The sequence below is a fragment of the Delphinapterus leucas genome, chromosome 6 (assembly GCF_059928025.1).
Source record: "Delphinapterus leucas isolate spDelLeu-1000000601 "Yukka" chromosome 6, BTC_Dleu_Yukka2, whole genome shotgun sequence".
NCBI classification, from domain to species: Eukaryota; Metazoa; Chordata; class Mammalia; order Artiodactyla; family Monodontidae; genus Delphinapterus; species Delphinapterus leucas.
This window is the reverse complement of record NC_143134.1, coordinates 36,176,877-36,203,209: the sequence shown is the minus strand read 5'-3', so window position 1 is coordinate 36,203,209 and position 26,333 is coordinate 36,176,877. Positions and strand designations below refer to the sequence as shown.

The 26,333-nt window shown below is 36.7% G+C and overlaps 1 protein-coding gene across 3 annotated transcripts in view; it reads right to left on the bottom strand.

The window, feature by feature from the left end:
* The window catches only part of PTPDC1 (protein tyrosine phosphatase domain containing 1), a 98,408-nt gene that overhangs the window by 62,845 nt on the left and 9,230 nt on the right, over window positions 1-26,333 (bottom strand). The window contains exon 2 of one of the 3 annotated variants that reach the window (XM_089912995.1): window positions 4,809-7,859. The exons of the other annotated variants lie outside the window; for them this stretch is intronic. Coding sequence (XP_089769121.1) covers window positions 4,809-4,811 — 3 coding nt within the window. The 5' untranslated portion in view covers window positions 4,812-7,859. The remainder of the gene's footprint in view (window positions 1-4,808; window positions 7,860-26,333) is intronic. 3 annotated transcript variants of the gene reach the window in all.

Here is a 26,333-nt window from a genome sequence, read left to right as displayed (position 1 = left end):
ATTATTAGTTCCTTCCAATATGCAGACTGAGTCTCCTTCAGAAGCTAAAATTGTTTGGGTACCAAGTACCATGATCTATATTTTAAGTGCTTTACTTTACAAAATCCACGTCATTCTTACAGAATCACTCTATGCAGTATATACTATTATTAGCTCCATTTTCTCAGGTGGGAAACCTTGCTTGAGATTACACATTTTCACTGGTAGAGCTGGGACATGAATACAGCCTGCACGCTTCGAATACCAATCCACTGTGCCCTACAGAAAGATCTGACCAATTTACACAATTTATTAAAAGACAAGTCTTTTCTCTCGCCCTCATCAATGCCAGCCATTTTAAACCTTTTTAACAGAATCATCTCATTATTGTTTTACTTTGCATTTCTTAAGTGAGGCAAAGTAGTTTTTCAGAAGCTTTTTTAAAAAAGTGAATTTCTTGTAAATAAACTGCCTGCTTCAGAATTTAGCCCTTTTCCTACTGGGACATTTGCCCCTTTCTTACAGACTTGCAAGATGTCTTTCTATATTAATATCAACTCTTCATCATATATGCTGCACATCTTTTTATTTATTTATGTTTGATGTGGACCATTTTAAAAGTCTTTATTGAATTTGTTACAATATAGCTTCTGCTTTATGTTTTGGTTTTTTGGCCTCAAGGCATATGGGATCTTAGCTCCCTGACCAGGGAACGAACCTGCACCCCCTGCATTGGAAGGTCAAGTCTTAACCACTGGACCGCCAGGGAAGTCCCTGTACATCCTTTTTAAAAATAGCTTACCATGTCTTAAATATGTTGTGTGTTTTGCCTAGCAGTCTTACTCTGTCCTGTAGTTCAGCCTGTAAGATTTTTCCTTTGACTTTTCTGGCTGCAGTGATGCAATACAAAAAGCTTTCTCCAATATAAGCTGTAAATCCCAATTTAATGTCCCCCATTTGGGGGTGATAAATGCTGTCCCTTTTTTGCAGGTTAACATTGCTAAAACGTAAGTTAATCTACAAAATTAAAGATAGTCCACCTTTAAAGAATATCATATGTATCCTAATATGACTTTATAAAAGCCATCTTTAAAAGTAGTAAAATAAAATATTCTCCTTATTTGTAAATTATCTATAATTGTAAAGCTTAAATACTATATTTTACCAAACAACACGACATGCTTTATATGAAAAAGTAATTCTTCTAACCTAGGAAAAACAGTGGAAGAATGGAAAATTTTCTTTAAAGGTGTTAGTAACCCAAGAGTTACTATACATGCGTACAGTTAAATTACCAATTTTCAAAGATCTGAAATATATAATAAACATTAGTTTGAGAAACAGAGTATTTCAAGACCATTCAAAATCTAAGAGTTAAAACAGAAAATCAGCTCTATTTGTATCTGTAGGGCCATCAAAAGCATCCAGTGCAGATTCCTTTTCATTCTTCTCGCAGTTGCTGATCACTTGCCTTCATCTAAACTCTAGTAGCCTCAGTTCCACTGCTTTATAAATTAAACAGCGTTCCTGTTTTCCTGAACAACCAGTCAAACTTTCATCCTGTTTTACTTAATCCTTCTTTCTCCTCAAGGAAATCCTCATTACTTATTCAATAGGTCTCAATTGCTGACTTTTTTTTCCTTTCTCATTAGACTGGTTATTTGAAATCAGTATGGCAGCTCCAGAGCTGCCTTTATTTTAGGCTAATTTAGCCCATTGCTTAAGGCCATATCTTTCTAAGGCTTCCACCTGCTTCTCTGGGTATTATGAGGCCTTTCTTCTCTGGCTGGCGGGAACACAAACTATTTCCAGCCCCCTGAGTGCCCTGAAAACTGTTCTGTCTACTCCTTCCTGTATCTTTCCCTAGTCTTGAGTAATTTGCACAGGTCAGTACTCAGCCAAATACTTTAGGCCAGCGAAGACTTGAGGGCCCTCTGCACGTTTCTGAAGGCTCTCTTCACACTGCTCCCTTCTCTCCAGTACGCTACGCTGCAAATTCTAGCCACCCTGGCTCTCTACACATCTCTGAGAAGGCTCTGTTTAGGTACCCCTGCACTGCAGCCTACAGATTGCTTCCAGAGAGGCAGCTGGTGCAACCTTAGGCTCATCACATTTCTCTGCTCTCAGATATCACAATTCCAAGCTGCCTGCTTTCCAATGTCCAAAACCCATTTTCTATATATTTTGCCTGGCTTTATAGTTATTTCAGGCAGGAGGGTGATTCTGGTCTCTGTTATTTCATCTTGGTTGGAAGCAGAAATCTCCGTTGGCCCTCTTCAAATACCTCAAATTCAGGGGAACTCTGCAAGAGTGCTCATTGTGCATTGACTCTGCATAAAAACATTAATTTACTGTCCAGTTATATACAGCTCAACTAGGTTAGTTAAACTATATGGTACAGTCAAAAGTTCTCTGTTTAAATCTTGACTCAGTTCATTGCCTTCTGTATGAACCATTTTGAGCTTCAATTTTATCTTCTGTAAAATGAGGATTATTATATCTACTTTCTTAGGATGCTGTGAAGATGAGAGGTTGTGTGAGTGTGTGTTTCTAGCACAATGTCTGGCATATAGGTATTCAATAAATGCTTGTTTATTTTCATTTGCAAGCCAATATCTGTAATCTTTTTGTTTCTCTCCCTTCTGTCTATACTCACTTCATTTTCCTGTGATTTTTTATAAGAATCTGTAAAGGATTCCCTTCATCATCTGTAAAACAGTCCTGCCAGTAGTTAGTAATGGTTGAGCTTTTCAAGAAGATTTATAAAAACATTATCTCCATTCACAACTGAATTTATTTCATGTGCCTGGTTGTAGATTCAGGAGAAAAAGGGTTTGAATAGTAATCCTATCATTTCACTGCACCATCATATATTACTTAACTTCATGTTCTGCTCCTTATGACAGATATTTTGCTCACTCTATCCTAGAATTTGCTTTTATTCCAAAAGTCCCTCAAGATGACTCAATTGTTAGGATTAATCACACGCTCACTATTTAGTACCTAATACTTAAAAGTTAGAACAGCATGGACTATGACTCATACTGTTAAGAATCATCACAAAGTAAGAGTTCGATACAAAAAGTATGTTCTACTTCATAAAAAAGTCATTTCACACCAGAGACTGGGTTCTGAGGTGGACTGAGGAGTTCTTAGGTCACTACTTTCCCTTCCATCTTCCAGATACACAGTGAACTGCCAAAATCTACATGTGTATTTTTGGGAGAAAATTTGTGGGGATTACATTAAGAAGTGCCTGGGAAGTTAGAAGTGTGGTATAATCCTTCCTAGATTCTCAAAGCACTACCACTCCAACTTGCATCAGAATCACCTTGGGTGCTTGTGGAAAATGCAAATCCCTTGGCCCACCCTCAAAATGTCTGAGTTGGTAAGTTTGGTGTAACAATTTGTATTATCAAATTGTTATTATTATTGTTATTATTATTATTGTTATTATTACACGCCAGCTCATTCTGGTAAGAGGCCTTCTGCCCACACTTAAAGAAGTACAGTCAATATGATTAGATTCTACACAGCAACCATGACAGAAGAATTGGAGGCTGAAAAACTTAAGTTTGTAGGGGGAAAAACAGAGATGGAAGCCCAAGTCTATAAGTGAACCCATGAAACCTATATAAATATTTTTATGTTCATGAATAATAACTAAAACGCATAAGCTTACTCGATGTCAGGCACTGTTCCAAATGCTTTATATATCCTAATTCATATAATATCCATGACAACACTATTAGGTGAATACTACCGTTATTCCCATTTAAAAAAAACAGCTTTATTTATTTTTTTTTAACATCTTTATTGGAGTGTAATTGCTTTACAATGGTGTGTTAGTTTCTGCTTTATAACAAAAAAATAGCTTTATTTTTTAGAGCAGTTTTAGGTCCATAGCAAAACTGAGTAGAAGGTATGGAGATTTCCCATAAACCCCCACCCTACCTCGCACATGCACAGCCTTTTTCCCATTATCAACAATCCCCACCAAAGTGGTACATCTGTTGCAATAGATGAACCTACATTGACACATCATAATCACCCAGAGTCCATAGTTTACCTTAGGGTTCACTCTTGGTATTAGACACTGTGGAACTGGACAAATGCATGGCATGTATCCACCATTATAGTATCATACAGAATATTTTCACTACCCTAAAAATCCTCTATGCTCCACTTAGTTATGCTCCCTACCCCACCCCAGCAACCACTGATCTTTTTATTGTCTCCGTATTTTGGCTTTTCCAGAATGTATTGATAATACAGTTGGAATCATACATTATGTAGCCTTTTCATATTGGGTACTTTCACTTAGTAATATGCAAGTAAGGTTCTCCATGTCTTTTCATGGCTTGATAGCTCATTTCTTTTTAGTGCTGAATAATATTCCATTCTCTAGATGTAACACAGTTTATTCACTAACCTACTGACGAACTTGGTTGCTTCCAAGTTTTGGAACATCTGTGCGCAGGTTTTTGTGTGAACATAGGTTTTACAGCTCCTTTGGGTAAACACCAAGGAGCATGACTGCTGGATCATATATGGTAAGAACATGTTTAGTTTGTACATTATTTCTATTTTACAGATTAGGAAACTAAGGCAAAGAGAAACCAAATAATTTGCCTGAAGTCACATCTATTATTTGAATTGGGATTTGAGCTGGGATTTGAATTTACACAGTTTAGCTCCAGAGTTAGTGCTCTTAACCACTACACATACAGCTTCTCAACAATTAAGAAAGACCTCACACTAAATAAAAGGAACGTCACTGTTAGTCAGCTACACTATGCATTGTAAGCTGGCTACGCTGGATTCTGTACCATTTATAAATTCTTCACTTTCAAGAAACTCTTCAGATCTCCTTTCCACAGCAAAATTTTCAGATTTGTTTTGCTCTTTGCAGGCAATCTGCTGATTCTTCATTCCAAATCTTCATTCACTGCTGTACCAAAGACAAATATCAAGAACACAGCCCCTTTTAGGTTTAACACATTTTAGCTTCCTCCCTCCCAACAGAAAAAGAAATGCAGCTGGTCTGAACATAACGTTATAAAATCTAAACATATTTTCAATAGAGTCGTCGGCACTGACCGGCTCTGTGATCTTAAGCACACGTACTAACATCTCTGAGACTCACGATCTGCTCTGCAGTAGTTATAAAGGTTACCTGAGAGCCAGTACACAGGTCTAACCCCATGCCTGATCCATAACTCAGCCTGTTCTCAAGACAGCGGCCAGACTGATCCTGTTAACTTCATGTCACCCTTCTCTTCGAAACCCTTCTAGTCACCCTATTTACAATTTAAACCAGCTCCCCTTCCCTGTTCCACTTTTCTCTTCAGGACTTATGAATAGCACATTACATAATTTACTTACTTATCCTGTTTATCATCTGCCTTTCTCTACCCAATGAAGACACAGATTTTTGTCTGCTTTGTCAACTGTCATGCCTCAAAAGCCCAGAAAAGGGCCTGTCACTAGTAGGTGCTCAAAGATTTGTTGAACAAATACATGAATATACATTCAATAAAAAGTAGCTGCCACCACACCACCATCATTTAATCTCTTCGAACCTCAGCTTTTTAATCTGTAAAGGAGGCATAGTAATAGTGCTTTACTTATCTCAAGATTATCGCTAAAAGCCTATCAATTACATGACAGTACCACTACGCAAATAAAAGGAATGGCATTCTCACTATCTTATTAGCTTTCCTGATCACAGTTATATCTCCAACTGCTCACCTATTTTCAACCTGACAAATTTGTATTTCTTCTAATTCCCTGAGGGGTGTAGCTGTTTTTCTTCAGCCAAATACACATGATGACAATAAATTCAACCCTCAGCCCAAATTTTCTCTCCTTTGGGATGCCTTCCCTAATACCAATTACACAGTTTATTCACATCCCCTTATCATGAAGGGCTGACTGAAGATTTATCTAGTGGCCTGGATGCTATAAAACATAGCTTCCTAATACCACAGTAGTATTTTGTTCTTAAAAGAATTAAAGCACTCCTTATGACTCTTTATGTAGTAAAACAAAACAAAACCAGGTTACTTTTAAACTGTAAGTCCTCACCTCTGAATCTGCAACCTCAAAAAAACAAAACAAAAAAATCCAAAAACAACAACAAAAAAACCCAAACCCCCAGAACTATATAAAATCCCCTTTCTCCTCAAATCACTTCCAGAGGGCAGGCAGGCAACATTTAAAAAACACCTTTTCTTTTTTAAATCCCTCCAGCCTTTCTAGCTATGTAAGTCCTCAGGGAAAGAACTAAGGACTGCTTTGAATATACGATATGTCTGGCAGTTTGCTATGAACTTCACTGGCTTCTGTGATCTCACACCTTAAATACACCTTAGGCAGGGTCCCTGTCTCTCAGGAGACTCATCACAGATCAGGGAAAAACAATACTACAGTAGGATTCTCACCATTTCATCATTTAAAGAAATATGCTGTTTGTTTCAGATTCTTCAGAAAACACATTATGATAAAGCAGATAGGTAAGATATTAACAATAGGTGAAGCTGGTTTTCACAAGCAAGGTTTCCATACTCCCTAGCCTTTTCCCACAAACAACCACATCTGGCTGGTTATTCCTACAGGGTTGAACCAACCTCACGTGAACGTCACCACCACAGATACTTCTAAACTCATAAGGAGGTCAACAATTCCTAATTCAACACTCATCAGAATCACTTGGAGGGCTTTCTTAAAAACCCAGACTGCTAGGCCTCACCCCCCAGAATGTCCACTCAGTAGGTCTGAGTGGGGCTGAGAATCTGCATTTTTAACTAGTGTCCAGTGATGCTGATGCTTTGAGAACTACTGCATTAGGTAAGCAATCTGCATTTACCTAACAGCACATATTCTATAGGTTATTGTCAAAGAGTGTCTCCTGGGTTCTGTTAAAACCTGTCACACAAGCAAACCTTGCTTTTTTCTGAGCCAATCTTCGCAATGTCTTGAAACACATTAAGGAGTCCTACATCATCAACCAGACCTAGAAAAAGCCTCATGTTCCTGGGTGAGACCTGGGCACTAATGTTCCTGCCAAAATTCTATTTTAAACCAAACACATCACCTGGAATCAGGGCATTGCTATGCAAGTGGTATCAGCAAGAAGAAAGACCCTCCACATCAGCCACTTTTTAGTCAAGCACCACACACCGCATCATTTTGGAGACCATAGTTAGGGTTCCTAACCAACAGATGTTTATTATCTGAATATTCCTTTTAGTAAGTATATAAGTATTACGGACATATAATTACATTCACCTTTAAATACACATATTGTGACACTGTTTAGAATGTTTTAAATAAATTGCAGCTAGTTCAACATGAAAAGCTTAAACTACTAGATGAAGCAGAGTTTACTATTCACTTTACTATCCCATTTACAGACTGGGAAGGATAACAAGATTTTACACCTCTTAGATTCCTGAACTACTTCTCAAAGAAAAAGCCATCCTGTGAAACATATTTCAAATACTTGGGTGACAAGCTTGGATGACTTAAAACATATGCAGGTGTGTAGCTCCTGGGACACCACAGGCTTAGATTAGACCTTCTATAGCAAGATAGAGAATATCTGGTTTAAGTAGTAGATTGAACTCATACACTAGCTTCCCCTTCCTCCTAAGACCCTGGTGAGAAAAAATTTTAAAAAGAATAAGCTCGGGGCTTCCCTGGTGGCGCAGTGGTTGAGAGTCCGCCTGCCGATGCAGGTGACACGGGTTCGTGCCCCGGTCCGCGAGGATCCCACATGCCGCGGAGCGGCTGGGCCTGTGAGCCATGGTCGCTGAGCCTGTGCGTCTGGTGCCTGTGCTCCACAATGGGAGAGGCCACAACAGTGAGAGGCCCGCGTACTGCAAAAAAAAAAAAAAAAGAGTAAGCTCACAGAGCAAGTAGCAAGAGTCTTCAATGGATTTTGGAAGAAAGAAAGCAGATGAAAGTAAAGAGGCAACTAAAACTGAGTGGAGGAAGTTGTAGCCTAAAATACGACCATGAAGAGGGTAACAACAGATGGTTATGTCTCATCAGAAAAGATGGAAGACAGTGAGATGACCACCTTCGAAGTGCTGAAAGAAATACATGGTCAACCAAGAATTCTATAACCAGCTAAATTCTCCTTGAAAAATGAAGGAGAAATTAAGACACCTCCAGATTTAAAAACAAACAATCCAAAACCGTAAAACAGATATGAGAGAATTTGTTGCTAGCAGACCTGCCCTATGAGAAATACTAAAGGAAATCCTTCAGGCCGAAATGAATGACATTATAGGGTAACTTGAATCCACACAAAGAAATAAAAAGCACCAGAAAAAGTTAATTAAATGGGTATTATGAGAATAAATATAACTCTTTAAATATAACACTTTTCTTGACCAGTTTTAAGACACTTGCATAAAGCGATAATTATAAAAATAGGTTGATAAGCATATAGTGCATATAAAAGTATAATTTGATGACAGTAATAGTACAAAAGAGGGAGAAGGCAATGCAGATATACTGGAGGAAAGGTTTTGTATACTTCGATTAAACTAGTATTAATCTAAATGAGGCTCTTTTAAGAGCTAATTGTAATCCTAAGGTGAGTGCTAAGAAAATAACTGAAAATAAACAGAAAAGAAAAAAAAAGGAAATTGGAAAGGCATAATCAAAAATATCTAACACAACAGAAGGCAAGAATCAAGGAATAAAGGAATGCAAAAGCTGCAAGACATATAAAAACAAGAAAAGGGCAGGTGTAAATTTATCGGTAATTACACTAAGTGTAAGTGGATTACATACCCCAATCAAAAGTCAGAGATTGGCAGAATGGATTTAGAAAATGAGCCACCTAAAATATATATATAAGACCTACATGAGGAAAACTAGACAACACTAATGAACAAAATCAAAGAAGAACTAAGTAAATGGAAAAATAGTCCATGTTCATGGACAGGAATATTCAATATTGTCAAGATGTCAGTTCTTCCCAACTTGATCTATAGATTCAATGCAACCTCAGCCAGAAAAATCCCAGCAAGTTATTTTACGGACATCAACAAACTGATTCTAAAGTTTATATGGAAAGGCAAAAGACGTAGGATAGCCAACACAATACTGAATGAGAAGAACAAAGCTGGAGTACTTACACTACCTGACTCCAAGACTTACTATAAAGCTACAGTAATCAAGACAATGTGGTACTGGCCAAAATAACAGATCAATGGACCAAATAGAGAACCCAGCAATAGACCCACATAAATACCGTCAACTGATCTTTGACAAAGGAGCAAAGCTATACAGTCTCTTCAACAAATGGTGCTGGAACAACAGGATGTCCATAAGAAAAAAACATTAATCTAGACATAGACCTTAGACTCATCGCAAAAATTAACTCAAAATCAATGATAGGCCAAAATGTAAAACACAAAACTATAAAACTTCTATAAGATAATATAGGAGAAAACCTTGGGAACAGTGATGCCTTTTGAGATACAACACCAAAGACAAAATCCATAAAAGAAATGACTAATAAGCTGGACTTAATTAAAATTAAAAACTTCTGCTCTGTGAAAGACAAAGTCAAAAGAAAGAGAAGACAAACCATGGACTGGGAAAAAACATTCGCACAAGAGATATCTGGTAATGGACTGTTATGCAAAACATACAAACAACTCTTAAAATTCAACAATAAGAGAACAAACACCTGAGTAAAAACTGAGCCAAAGGCCTTAACAGAGACCTCACCAAAGAAAATACATGGCAAATAATCATATGAAAAGGAGCTCCACATCATATGTCATCAGAGAAATGCAAATTAATACAACAATGAGATACCATTACACACCTATTAGAATGGCTAAAACCTGGAACACTGATAACACCAAATGCTGGTGAGAATGTGGAGCAATAGCAACTCTGTACATTACTAGTGGAAATGTGAAATGGTACAGCCACTTTGAAAGAGTTTGGTGGTTTCTTACAAAACTAAACATGCTCTTAGTATATAATCCAGCAATTACGCTCCTTGGTATTTTCCCAAAGGAGTTGAAAACTATGTCCACACAAAAACCTGCACACAAATGTTGATAACAGATTTATAATACTTGGAAGCATCAAGATGCCCTTCAATAAGTGAATGAATAAACAAGTTGCAGTATATCCAGATAATAGAATATTATTCAGCACTAAAAAGAAATGAGCTGTCAAACTATGAAAAGACATGAAGAAATCTTAAATGTATTATCACTAAGTGAAAGAAGTCAATCTGAAAATGCTACATACTATATGATTCCAACTATATGACATTCTGGAAAAAACGAAACTATGAAGACAAAAAGATCAGTTGTTGCTGGGGATGGGGGAGGCAAAGAGATAAGAAGGGATGAATAGGCAGAGCAAGAGGATTTTTAGGGCAGTGAAAATACTCTGTATGATGTTCTAATGATGACTATGTCATTATACATTTGTCCAAATCCATAAAATGTACATCAAGAACGAACCCTAAGGGAAACTATGGCTGACTATGATGTATCAATGTAGGTTCATTGATTATAACAAATGTACCATTCTGGTGAGTGATGCTGATAATGAGAGATGCATCTCTTGGGGCAGGGGATATATGGGAAATCTCTGTACCTTCCTCTCTCTGTACCTTCACAATTTTGTTATGAACTTAAAACTGATCTAAAAAAATTAGTCTTAAAAACATGGACCCAAAAAACATAAAACAAAAAGGCATAAACTGGATTCCATTCAAAAAAATAAATCCAACTATATGCTATCTACAAAAGACAAGTTAGACTCAATGACACAAACAGGCTAAAAAATAAAAGATAGAAAAATATAGACCATGCAAGCAATAACCAAAATAGAACTGAGAAGCCTATACTAATATCACACAAAATTCTATAAGGCAAAAATTGTTCCTAGAAACAAAAGAAAGATATTTTACAATGATAAGAGGATCGATTCATCAGGAAGATATAGTGACTATAAGTATACTTGCACTTATAAAGAGAGCCCCAAAATACATGAAGTAAAACTGAAAACCTAAAGGGAGAAATAGACAATTCAACAAAAATAGTTGGAGACTTCAATAACTCTCTTATAAGAATGGGTTGCAAGCAAGGCAGATCAACAAAAAAGAGCTAATTTATTGAAGAATACCATAAACTACCTTGTCATAGCAGATATCTACAGAATACTCTAGATCCAAAAGGAACAGAATACACATCCTTCTCAAATGTACATGAAACATTCTCCATGACAGACCATGTGCTAGGTGACAAAACAAACCTCAATAAACTAAAAAAGAATTAAATCATGCAAAGTATGTTCTTTAACCACAATGAAATTAAATTTGAAATCAATAACAAAAGAAAATGTGGAAAAATGACAAATATATAAAAGTCAAGCAACATATGCTTAAATAACCAATGGGTCAAAGAGGAAAACACAATGGAAAACATAAAGTACTTTGGGATGAATGAAAAAAACAACAAAAAAAATCAAACCTTATGATACACAGCTATGCTGATACATAGCAGTGCTAAAGAGAAATTTATAGCTGTAAACGCTATATTAGAAAGAGAAAGAATTCAACTCAATAACCTTCCACCTTAAGTAACTGGAAAAAAGAAGAGCAAGATGAACCCAAAGCAAGCAGAAAGTAGGAAATGCAAAAGATTAGAACGGGAAAAAAAGAGATAGAGAAAAGTCATGCATAAAAATCAACTAACCCAAAAGTTGGTTCTTTAAAAAAATCAACAAAATTGACAGACTTTTAGCGAGACTTCCCCCCCACACCGCAAAAAAGAGAAGACTCAAATTATAATAATAAAGAGGGAATATTATAACCAGAAATAAAAAGGATTATAAGAGAATACTATGAAGAAAAGTATGCCAACAAATAGGTAAGAAAGATTTTAAAAGTTCCTAGAAAGACACGAACTACCAAGAATACCTTTGAGAAGAAACAAAATCTGGGAGAGTGATGTCAGCAGCACAGTGAAATGAGACACTCCCTTTCAATCTACAACCAGTAAAACATCCATAACTCAACTAGGGCCCCTCTACTCAACACAATAGGATGCTGAAGAATACCACACACCTGTACACCAAAAGGTGGGTGGACTGTAACACATAGAGGCAGAACTGAGGGAACAATAGAGGCAGTGCCTGCAATCCTAGCACTCCAGCCACAACAGCTAAGCCCACAGCCCTAGAAAACTAGGTAGCAACAGAGGAGGTGGTATACGTGACTCTGACCTCCCAGCAGGAGTGGCGCCCATGGCCACTGGTAACTGGGCAGCAGCAGTACTAGGGCCCAGGACCCCATCCCCCAAGTCACTGAGGCATCCACAACTCTGGCCAACTGCCACAGTGCCCACCGTGGTGGAGCCTGTGAACCTTACAATACCAGATACAAGCAGAGGTGCCTGCATGACCCCAACTCCCCATCCCCACCCTTGGTTGTGAAGCCTGTGATTCAGGGAATTCTGGACGCGGCAGAAGAGCCCATCATCCCTGTGCCCCAGGAGGCAATGCCACTGACCCTGAAGGCACAAGAAGCGATAATGAGGGTATGGGGCAATACCTCTGATACTGGAAAACAAAAGAAAATCCTCTAATTTCTTATTTGTTGAGTTATTAGAATCCAGTGGGAAAGTATTTGCTTCTTCAAATGCACCAGCAGAGGAACAACTCATCAGGCATCCTAAAGAACCACAGTAACACTGTATCACAAAAAGAAAATGACAATTCCCCAAAAACCAACAGAAAATTGTGGAGCATTATGATCTAATAGAGAATTCAAAATAGCTATCATGAAGAAATTCCACAAGTTACAAGAAAACTCAGAAAGGCTCAAGTTCAATTAGCTCAGGAATAAAATTAATGAACAGAAAGAACACTTTACCAAAGAGACTGAAACTCTAAAAAAGAACCCAACAAACTCTGGAGCTGAAAAACTCAATACATGAAATAAAGAATGTACTACAAAGCACTGGAAATAGAGCAAACCAGATACCACAAAAATACAAAGAATTATAAGAGAATCTTGTGAACAGCTATGTAGCAACAAACTGGACAACCTAGAAGAAACAAATTCTTAGAATAATATAACCTTCCAAAACTGAATCATAAAGACAGAGATTGAAACAGTAATATAAAAACCTCCCCCAAAACAAAAGACCAGGACCAGAGAGCTTCACAGGTGAATTCTATCAAGCATTCAAAGATTTAATATCTATCCTATCAAAGTCTTCAGAAAAATAAAGAAGAAGGAATGCTTTCTAACTCATTTCATGAAGCCAATGTCACTCTGATACCAAAACCAAATGAAGACAACACACAAAAGAGAAAATTACAGCCAATATCTCTGATAAACACACATGCAAAAATCCTAAACAAAATATTGGCAAACTAAATACAACTGTATATTCAAAGGATCACACACCATGATCAAGTGGGATTTATCCCAGGGAGGCAAGGATGGTTCAATATCCTGAAACCAATCACAATGATACATCACATTAATAAAATGAAGCATAAAAACATAAGATCATCTGAATACATGCAGAAAAAGCATTTGACAAGATTCTAACACCCATTTGTGATAAAAACTCAAAGTGAGTATAGAACATATCTCAACATAATAAAGGCCATATATGACAAAAGCACAGCTAACATCACCCTCATTGGTGAAAAACAGAAAACTATCCCATTAAAATTAGGAATAAGGACTTCTCCAGTGGCGCAGTGGTTAAGAATCTGCCTGCCGATGCAGGGGACATGGGTTCGATCCCTGGTCCGGGAAGATCCCACATGTCACAGAGCAACTACTCCCGTGCGCCACAACTACTGAGCCAGCGCTCTAGAGCCTGTGAGCCACAACTACTGAGCCCACATGCCACAACTACTGAGACTGCGCACCCTAGAGCCCACGCACCGCAACTACTGAGTCCACATGCCACAACTACTGAGCCTGCATGCCGCCAACTACTGAAGCCCACGCACTCTAGAGACAGTGTGCCACAACTACTTAGCCCATGTGCTGCAACTACTGAAGCCCGCATGCATAGAGCCTGTGCTCCGTAACAAGAGAAGCCACCACAATGAGAAGCCTACACACTTGCAACGAAGAGTAGCCTCTGCTCGCCACAAATAGAGAAAGCCCGTGTGCAGCAATGAAGACCCAATGCAGCCAAAAAACAAATAAAAATTTTAAAAATTAAAATAAAATTAGGAATAAGACAAAGACACCCACTCTTGCCACTCCTGTTCAACATAGCATTGGAAATCCTAGGTAGAGCAATTAGATAAGAAAAAGAAATAAAACACTGTTACTATTTGTGGATGGTATGATTATATATGTTAAAAACCCTAAAGACACCACCACAAAATCATTAGAAGTAATAAACACAGCAAAGTTGCAGAATACAAAATCAACATACACAAATTTGTGGTGTTTTTAACACACTAACATTGAGCTAACAGAAAGAGAAATTAAGAAAATAACCCCACTTACAATCACAACAAAAAGAATAAAATATCTAGGAATAAAATTAACCAAGGAGGTGAAAGATCTGTACATTGAAACCTACAACACACTGTTGAAAAATACTGAAGAAGAGATAAATAAATGGAAATATACTCTGTGCTCACAGACTGGAAGAATTAACATTGCTCAAATGTCCTAAAGCAATCTCAGGTTTGAAGTAATCCCTATCAAAAATTCCAAGGACATTTTTCACAGAAACAGAACAAAAACTTCTAAGACTTATATGGAACCACAAAAGACCCCTGAAGAGCCAAAATAATCCTGATGGAAAAAAAAACAAACAAAGCTGGAGGTATCACACACCCCGATTTCAAATATTACAAAGCCATAGTAACAAAACAGCATGGTATTGGCAGAAAAAGTTATATAGATCTATGCAACAGAACTGACAGCAAGAAATAAACCCACACATATATGGACAACTAATTTATGACAAAGGAGCAAAGAAAATACAATGGAGAAAGCCTAGTCTTTTCAATAAATGGTGATGGGAAAACTGGACAATCACATGCAAAAAAAGAAAAATGAAACTAGACCACTATCTCACATCATACACAAAAATCAACTCAAAGTAGATTAAAGACTTGAATGTAAGATTTAAAACCATAAAACTCCTGGAAGAAAATATAGGCTGTATGCTCTTTGACACTGATCTTATTATCCTTCTAGATAATGTCTCCTCAGGCAAGAGAAACTAAAGCAAAAATAAACAGGACTCCATCAAACTAAAAAGCTTCTGCACAGCAAAGGAAAATGTCAACAGAACGAAAAGACAACCTACTGAATGGGAGAAGATATCTGTAAATCATATATCCAATAAGGGATTGATATCCAAAATACATAAAGAATTCATACAACTTAACAACAAAAAAACCAAATGATCTTATTTAAAAGTGGGCAAAGGAGCTTCCAAAAGAAGACATACAGAATGCCAACAGGCACATGAAAAGATGTTAACAGCACTACTTATTAGAGAAATGCAAATCAAAACCACAATGAGGTACTAACTCATGCTTGTTAAAATTAACAAGCTATTATCAAAAAGGCAAGAAATAACAAGTTTTAGCAAGTATGTGAAGAAAAGGGAATGCTCATACACTATTGGTGGGAATGTAAATTGGTGTAGCCACTAGGGAAAACAGTATGGAGATTCCTCAAAAAATTAACAGAACTACGATAAGGTCCAGCTATCCCTCTTTTGGCTATTTATCTGAAGAATACAAAAACACTCGCTCCAAAAGATACATAGACCCCTGTGATCATTGTGGCATTATGTACAATAGCCATGATATGAATATAACCTAATTGCCCATCTTGTGATGAGTGGAGAAAGAAGGTGTAGATAGATAAATAGATAGATGTGTACATACTAGAATACACACTACTCAGCCATAGAAAAAGAAAGAAATCTTGCCATTTCTTTCAACATAGATGGACCTTGAGAGTATTATCCTAAGTGAAATACGTCAGATGAATAAAGACAAATATCATATAATTTCACTCATGTGGAATATAAAAAACAAATTTTAAAAAGTTGAATAAACTAAACCAAACATACATAGAGTGAGCGTAGTGGCTACCAGAGAGGAAGGTGTGTTGTGGCGGGGGGGGGGGGGGTGAAATGGGTAAAGGGGGTCAACTATTTGGTGACAGATGGAAACTAAATTTTTGGTGAGCTGTAATGTATACAGAAGCAGAAGTATATTATTGCACACATGAAGCTTATATAATGCTATAAGCCAATGTTACCTCAATAAAGAAATAATTAAAACAAAGAAAAAATAGAAAATCTGAATAGACCTATATTAAGTAAAGAAACTAATTATTCCAAACACTTGCCACAAAAAAAGCACCAAGCCTAGATGGTTTTACTGGTGAGTTCTACCAAACATTAAAGAATTAACACCAATCCTTTTCAAGCTCCTCAAAAAATAGAAGAGGAACATGTCACAATTCATTCTATGAGTACAGAATTACACTGATACTAAAATGAGAAAAACAACACAAGAAAATTATAGACCAGTATCTCTTATGAATATGGAGGAAAAAAATCCTCAAAATATATTAGCAACAAACCAAATGCAACAACATACAGAAACGTATATACACCATGATAAAATGGAATTTATCTCAGGAACATGAGGTTGGTGTAACACTCAAATTCAATGAAATACCTCGTATCAGTGGAATAAATGACAAAAACCACATGATCATCTCAACAGACACAAAAAGCATTTGACAGGCCATATATGAGAAACCCACAGCCAACATTGTCCTCAATGGTGAAAAACTGAAACCACTTCCACTAAGATCAGGAACAAGACAAGGTTGCCCACTCTCACCACTCTTATTCAACATAGTTTTGGAAGTTTTAGCCACAGCAATCAGAGAAGAAAAGGAAATGAAAGGAATCTAAATCGGAAAAGAAGAAGTAAAGCTGTCACTGTTTGCAGATGACATGATGCTATACATAGAGAATCCTAAAGATGCTACCAGAAAACTAGTAGAGCTAATCAATGAATTTGGTAAAGTAGCAGGATACAAAATTAATGCACAGAAATCTCTGGCATTCCTATACACTAATGATGAAAAATCTGAAAGTGAAATCAAGAAAACACTCCCATTTACCACTGCCACAAAAAGAATAAAATATCTAGGATTAAACCTACCTAAGGAGACAAAAGACCTGTATGCAGAAAATCATAAAACACTGATGAAAGAAATTAAAGATGATACAAATAGATGGAGAGATATACCATGTTGTTGGATTGGAAGAATCAACATTGTGAAAATGACTCTACTACCCAAAGCAATCTACAGATTCAATGCAATCCTTATCAAACTACCACTGGCATTTTTCAGAGAACTAGAACAAAAAATTTCACAATTTGTATGGAAACACAAAAGACCCCGAATAGCCAAAGCAATCTTGAGAATGAAAAACGGAGCTGGAGGAATCAGGCTCCCTGACTTCAGACTATATTACAAAGCTACAGTAATCAAGACAGTATGGTACTGGCACAAAAACAGAAAGATAGATCAATGGAACAGGATAGAAAGCCCAGAGATAAACCCACGCACATATGGCCACCTTATCTTTGATAAAGGAGGCAGGAATGTACAGTGGAAAAGGACAGCCTCTTCAATAAGTGGTGCTGGGAAAACTGGACAGGTACATGTAAAAGTATGAGATTAGATCACTCCCTAACACCATACACAAAAATAAGCTCAAAATGGATTAAAGACCTAAATGTAAGGCCAGAAACTATCAAACTCTTAGAGGAAAACATAGGCAGAACACTCTATGACATAAGTCACAGCAAGATCCTTTTTGACCCACCTCCTAGAGAAATGGAAATAAAAACAAAAATAAACAAATGGGACCTAATGAAACTTCAAAGTTTTTGCACAGCAAAGGAAACCATAAACAAGACCGAAAGACAACCCTCAGAATGGGAGAAAATATTTGCAAATGAAGCAACTGACAAAGGATTAATCTGCAAAATTTATAAGCAGCTCATGCAGCTCAATAACAAAAAAACAAACAACCCAATCCAAAAACGGACAGAAGACCTAAATAGACATTTCTCCAAAGAAGATATACAGACTGCCAACAAACACATGAAAGAATGCTCAACATCATTAATCATTAGAGAAATGCAAATCAAAACTACAGTGAGATATCATCTCACACTGGTCAGAATGGCCATCATCAAAAAATCTAGAAGCAATAAATGCTGGAGGGGGTGTGGAGAAAAGGAAACACTCCTGCACTGCTGGTGGGAATGTGAATTGGTAGAGCCACTATGGAGAACAGTATGGAGGTGCCTTATAAAACTACAAATACAACTATCATATGACCCAGCAATCCCACTGCTGGGCATATACCCTGAGAAACCATAATTCAAAAAGAGTCATGTACCAAAATGTTCACTGCAGCTCTATTTACAATAGCCAGGAGATGGAAACAACCTAAATGTCCATCATCGGATGAATGGATAAAGAAGATGTGGCACATATATACAATGGAATATTACTCAGCCATAAAAAGAAACAAAATTGAGCTATTTGTAATGAGGTGGATGGACCTAGAGTCTGTCATACAGAGTGAAATAAGTCAGAAAGAGAAAGACACATACCGTATGCTAACACATATATATGGAATCCAAGAAAAAAAAATGTCATGAAGAACCTAGGGGTAAGACAGGAATAAAGACACAAACCTACTAGAGAATGGACTTGAGGATATGGGGAGGGGGAAGGGTAAGCTGTGACAAAGTGAGAGAGTGGCATGGACATATATACACTACCAAATGTAAAACAGATAGCTAGTGGGAAGCAGCCGCATAGCACAGGGAGATCAGCTTGGTGCTTTGTGGCCACCTAGAGGGGTGGGATAGGGAGGGTGGGAGGGAGGGAGATGCAAGAGGGAAGAGATATGGGAACATATATATATGTATAACTGATTCACTTTGTTATAAAGCAGAAACTAACACACCATTGTAAAGCAATTATACTCCAATAAAGATGTAAAAAAAAAAAAGCATTTGACAAAAACCAACATCCTCTCAAGATAAAAACACTCAATAAACTAGCATTACCAGGGAATTTCCTCATATTGACAAAGGGCACCTATGAAAAACCCACAACTAACATCATAAGTAACTGTGGAATACAAACAGCTTTCCCCTAAGATCCAGAACCAGACAGACATACACTCTTATCACTTCTGTTCAACACTGTAATGGGGGTTCCAGTCAGAGCAATAATGCAAGAAAAAGAAACAAAAGTCTTCCATATTGCAAAGGAAGAAATAAAAGAATTTCAATTTGCAGATGATGTGATGATTAGAGGAGTTTAAGGAATCCACTAAAAAAAAAAAACTATTAGAATAAACAAGTTCAGCAAGTTGTCAGGATACAAGATTGATATACAAAAACAACTGTATTTCTGTAAGTTTAAACTAAATATAAATTCTACTTCTATAAGGTCTGTAAGAAAAAGATGCTCCTTTTCAAGCTGAGGCAGTTCCCCTCTATTCCTAACTTTCTGAGAGTTTTTAATGAGTCAGTGTTGAATTGTGTCAAATGCTTTTTCTGCGTCGACTGATATAAGTGTGTGACTTTGTCTCTTTAACCTGTTAATATGGTCAGTTACACTGATTTTCAAATACTGAAGCAGGCTTGCATCCTCTTTCAGCAGTGTTTTAGGCAGCTCACAAGTTTTTGATATGTCGAAATTTCATTCAGTTTAACATATTTCCCCCACTGAAAAAAGCATATCCACTCTTACCACTTTTACACAATACAGTATGGAGGCAAAATTATGTTTATTCAAAGATGACACATCAACTATGTAATCTGATGCAATCCACAAAAAACCTACTAGAAATAAGCCAACTTAACAAGGTTACATGAGCAACATACAAAAATTAATCATATTTTTATATAAATCATAAATAATAAAATTAAAATTAGAAAGCACATTTACAATAGCATCAAATATAATGAAATATTTAGGGCTACATCTAACAAAAGATGTGAAAAGTTTGTATACTGAAAACTGTAAAACACTACTGAGAAAAAATAAAGAGGACCTTAAAAAGGGGCAAGATCTACTGTGTTAGTAGTTCAGAAGACTAAGATATCAATTCTCCCCATAATGACCTATAGATCCATCACAATCTCAACCAAAATTTCATGAGGTTTTTTTGCAGAAATTGACAAGCCAATTACACAACTTATATGGAAATACAGTAGCCAAAACAACTTGAACAAGAAAAGTTTTCAGTCTAATACTTCCAACAGCAATAAAAACAGTGAGGTAGTAGCATAAAGCCAGATAAATGGAGCAATGAAACAAGAAAAAAGAATGTCCAGAAATACACCCACACCTACTGGACAACTGATTTTTGACAAAGATATAAAGGCAGTGAAGTAGAAAAAAGTATGCTCTTTTCAACAAAGTGTGCTGACCTAACAACTGAATATCCCTATGCAAAAAACAGGAACCTCTAATGACCTCTCATACCACAAACAAAAACTGACTCAAGGGCTTCCCTGGTGGCGCAGTGGTTGAGAGTCCGCCTGCCGGTGCAGGGGACGCAGGTTCGTGCCCCGGTCCAGGAAGATCCCACATGCTGCAGAGCGGCTGGGCCCGTGGGCCATGCCCGCTGAGCCTGCGCGTCCGGAGCCTGTGCTCCGCAACAGGAGAGGCCACAACAGTGAGAGGCCCGCGTACCGCAAAAAAAAAAAAAAAAAAAAAAAAGACTCAAAATTGATAATATGCCCAAATTTGGGAATTGATAGCATAAACTTTATAAACATGAAGCAAAAACTGATAAAACTGAAAGGAGAAATAGACAAATTGCCTACAGTTAGCCCTCTATACCCACAGGTTCCTTATTCATGGATTCAACCAACCATGGATGGAAAATATTTGGAAAAAAAATTCCAGAAAGTTCCAAAAAGCAAAACTTGAATTTGCTACATACCTGTAACTAGTTACATAGATTTCAGCTTGTATTTACAACCATTTACATAGCATTTACACTGTATTAGGTATTATAAGTAATCTAAAGATGTTTTAAAGTATACGGGAGGATATGCATAGGTTATACACAGAGACAACACCACTTTATATAAGGGACTTGAGCATCGATGGATTTTGGAATCTGGGGGTGGGGGCGGATAATGGAACCAAACCACTGTGGATAAGTGGGATGACTGTATTTACAATTGGAGGCTTCAACACCCTTTTCCAAGTAATTGATAGAACAGGTAGGCAGAAAATCAGTAAGAATATAGATGACCTGAACAGCACTATCAATCAACTTGATACAACTGCTATTTATAGACCATTCCATCTAACAACAGGAGCACACACAACATTCATCAACATTCTGGTACAGAAAACACAATTTAACAAGTAGAACAGAAACCTTACAAAGTATATTCTCGAAGCATACCAAAATAAAACTAGAAATCAGTAATAGAAGATAGCTAGACAATTCAAAATATTTGGAAATCAATTTTTAATATACTTTTGGCTGCGTTGGGTCTTCGTTGCTGCACACGGGCTTTCTCTAGTAACAGGCGAGCAAGGGCTACTCTTCATTGCGGTGCCTGGGCTTCTCATTGCAGTGGCTTCTCTTGTTGCAGAGCACTGGCTCAGAGCACTGGGCTCTAGAGTGCAGGCTCAGTAGTTGGGCACATGGGCTTAGCTGTTCCACAGCATGTGGGATCTTCCTGGACCAGGGCTCGAACCCATGTCCCCCGCATTGGCAGGCGGATTCTTAACCACTGCACCACCAAGGAAGCCTCAAATATTTGGAAATTAAACAACATAGTTCTAAATTATATATGAGTTAAGAAGTCTCAAGATAAATTTGAAAATATTTTGAACAAAATAAAAATGAAAATACAATTTAACTTGCACAGCATGAATATACTTAATATCATTTAACCACTTAAAATGGTTAAGATGGTAAATTTTATGTTATGTATATTTTACTACAATTAAAAATAACTTTTAAAAATACATCAGAATTTACGGGATGCAGCTAACGTAGTGCTTAGAGAGAAATGTTTAGTATTATATATTTTAGAAAAGAAGAAAGTTCTAAAATCAATAACCTAAGCTTTCAACTTAGGAAACTAGATAAAGAAAAATGAATTAAACCTAAAGTTAAAGGAATGAGATGATAAACCTCTAATCAAAGTAACCAAGAAAAAAAAGAGGAGACTACAAATTAACAGTATCAAGAATAAAACAGGTATCATCACTACTAAAACCAAAGACATGAAAAGATAATAACGGAATACTACAAACAAGTCTGTGCCCATACATTTGATAATCTGGATAAAATGAACCAGTCCTTGAAGGGCACAAACTACTGAAACTTACTTAAGGAAATATAGATAATATAAATAGTCCTATATCTAAAAAAGAAATTAAATTAGTAGAAAACCTTCACCCACACACACACACACAAAAAAGAAACACAAGGCTTAGATGGTTTCACTGGTGAATTTTACTACGTATTTAAGGAAGAAATAATACCACATTTACAGTCTCTTCCAGAAAACATGGGAGATCACTTCCCTACTCATTTTATTAGGCCAGCATTAACCTATTCCAAAACTAAAATATACAGTTGACCCATGAACAGTGTTGGGGTTAGGGATGTTGACCCTCCATGCAGTTGAAAATCTGCTTGTATAACTTTACAATCAGCCCTTGGTATCCACAGTTCCACATCTGCAGAGTCAGCCAAACAGGGTTCGTTTAGTACTGTAGTATGTATTTATTGAAAAAAATCTGTGTATAAGTGGATCCACACAGTTCAAACCGATGTTGTTCAAGGGTCAACGGTATTACAAAAAAGAAAACTATAAAAGAGTATCTTTCATGAATTTAGATGTAAATATATTAGTCAACTGAATCCAGCAATATATAAAAAGGGTAATACATCATGATCACATGGCTGTTCATACCAAAATTGCAAGGTTGGTTTAACATATGTAAATTAATCAATGTAATTCATCATTTTAATACATTGAACAAGAAAAATCATGTAATCATATTAATACATGAACAGAAACAGTTCAACATCCATTCATGATAAAAACTCTCAAAAAACTGAGAATAGAAGGGAACTTCACTAACCTAATAAAGATTATTTTTTAAAAGTCACAGCTAACATCATCCTCAATAGCAAGATGTTAAGTTTCCCCCTAAGATCAGGAACAAGGCAAGGATGTCCTTTCTCACCACTTCTAATTCAACCTCATACTAAAAGTCCTAGCTAGTGTATTCAAATAAAGAAATGAAAGGTATACAGACTAGAAAGGAAGAAATATGCAAAACTGCTTTAATCACAGACAACATAACTGTCTATGCAGAAAACCCCAAAGTATCTACCAAATAACTCCTGTACATAATAAACGAGTTTAGCAAGGTCAAAAGTTACATAGTCAATACACAAAAGTCAACTGCTTTTCTATATACCAGCAATGAATACTCAGAATTTGAATTTTTAAAAATAATAAATTTATAATAACATCCCCCAAAATGAAGTCCTTAGGTGTAAATCTAACAAAATATGTACAGGATTTGAGTACAGAAAACTAGAAATCACTGATGAAAGAAAGAAAATCTAAATAAATAGAGGAGATATTTTGTGTTCTTGCCCTGGAAGACTCAACACAGTAAAGATGTCAATTCTCTGTGGCCTAATGAAATCCCTACTGAAATTCCAGCCAGGTTTTTTATAGACATACATAAGCATATTGTAAAATTTTATGAAAAGGTAAAGGTACTAGAATAACTAATTCAATTCTGAGAAAGAAGAACAAAAGTTGAAGGATTTATATTACCTAATTTCATGACTCACTGTTACAATAATGAACACAGGGTAAGAACAGACACATCAATCAATGGGATAGAATAGAGAGTATGGAAACAATAGAGAGTATGGAAACAGACCTACAAAAATACTGTCAATTTTTTGACAAAGGTACAAAAGCAATTCAGTGGAGAAAGAACAGTCTTTTCAACAAATGATGCTACACATTGGAAGTCCATATGCAACAAACTGAACCTCACATCTTACACAAAAATTAACTTGAAACGGCTCACAGACCTAAATGTAAAATGCAGAAACTATAAAATTTCTAGAAGAAAATGTAGGGGAACATCTGCATGACTTTGGGTTTGGCGATGAGTTTTTAAGTACAATACCAAAAGCAAAATTCATAAAAGAAAAAAATTTAAGTTGGACTTAATTAAAAGCAAAACCCTTTGCTTTGTGAAAGACACTGTTAAGAGAATGAAAAGACATACTGGGGGCTTCCCTGGTGGCAGAGTGGTTAAGAATCCACCTGCCAATGCAGGGGACACGGGTTCAAGCCCTTGTCCGGGAAGATCCCACGTGCCATGGAGCAACTAAGCCCGTGTGCCACAACTACTGAGCCTGTGCTCTAGAGCCCACAAGCCACAACTACTGAGCCTGTGAGCCACAACTACTGAGCCCATGAGCCACGACTACTGAAGCCCACATGCCTAGAGCCCGTGTTCCGCAACAATAGAAGCCACCACAATAAGAAGCCTGAGCACCACAACAAAGAGTAGCCTCTGCTCACTACAACTAGAGAAAGCCTGCGCGCAGCAACAAAGACCCAACATAGCCAAAAATAATAAATAAATAAGGAAAGAAAGAAAGAAAAGAAAGAGAGAGAAAGAGAGAGAAAGAGAAAGAAAGAAGAAAGGGAAGAAAGGGAAGGAAGGAAGGAAGGAAGGAAGGAAGGAAGGAAGGAAGGGAGGGAGGGAGGGAGGGAGGGAGGGAGGGAAAGAAAGGAAGGAAGGAAGGAAGGAAGGAAGAAGAAAGAAAGAAAGGAAGGAAGGAAGGAAGGAAGGAAGGAAGGAAGGAAGGAAGGAAGGAAGAAAGAAAGAAAGAAAAGACATACTGGGAGAAAATATCTGCAAATCACATACTGACAAAGGACATGTTTCCAGCATATACAAAGAAACTTTTAAGGTTGAATAAGAAAACAACCTAATTTTTTTTTAATGAGAGAGGGAAATGGTGAGGAGAGAGGGCAGGAGTGACAGTGAGAGCAAGACTGACAGGAAGGATAGGTTTCAGGATAGAATATGATTACCATTCCCAAGAAGCCTACTGCTTTTTTTCTGTTTATATATTGGTAAATTATAAAATTATAGATATCCATATAGTGTACTTTTATTTAAGAAAAAAACTAAAAGGCCATCAGTGTGTATAAAAGTGTGGTTACTGTAGTATTTTTCTTGTAGACAAGAAACTGGTATTAATTTGAATACTTTTGAGTAAGAAATGGTTGAGCAAATTATAGCACATATTTCTTATGGAATGAAAACCAGCTGGAACAAGTTAGATTTAAATGTACTGACCTGGAACACTGACTATAATACAGTGATAAGTTAAAAAATAATTTTAGTCTAGTTAGGTTTATATGTAAAACATTTCAAAATTATAGAAAAAATCCATTTCTGTTACTAGAAGCATAGGGGAAAAACCTGCAGCATATGTGTCAATTTGTTAACACCAGGTATTTTAAAAGATTTAGGTTTGGAGCAAAAAGCGAGCATTTATCCTATTTTATTTCCTTTATACACTTCTGTATTGTCTGAACTTTGCTTTGAAATTAAAAATTAAACCTTGATATTCTATTTTTTAGTTCCTACTGAAATAAAAAAAAAAATGGGCAAAAGATCTATTCGTAGTTACCAACTGCCAATACCTGGAAACAACCAAGATGTTAAAATCATGCTACGAACACCATTCTGTGATCAAACAGAAAGAGCCATTAATCTATGCAACAACATGGATGAATCATGGATAAATCCTAAATGCATTATGCCAAGTGAAAGAATCCAGTCTGAGAAGCCTACATCCTGTATGATTTCACTTATATGACTTTCTAGAAAAGACAGAAAACAGATCAGTTTTTGTAAGTGGTCTGGAAAGGTCAGAGGAGTGGCTAGGTAAAGCACAATTTTTTAGAGCCATTAAACTATTTTGTCTAGCACTACAGTGATGGATACATGATGTTATACTTGTCAAAACCCACGGAACTTCATAGCACAAGGAATCAATGTAATATTTTAAAATGAAAATTAAAACAAAACTCAACTAAGAGGGTGGAGGGGGGGAATTCCAGCATGGAATGCAGACTATGACAAAAGAATTTAATTGTATTACAAATGTATGACATAACCCCACTGGAGGGGATGGGGAGAAACGGCTCTA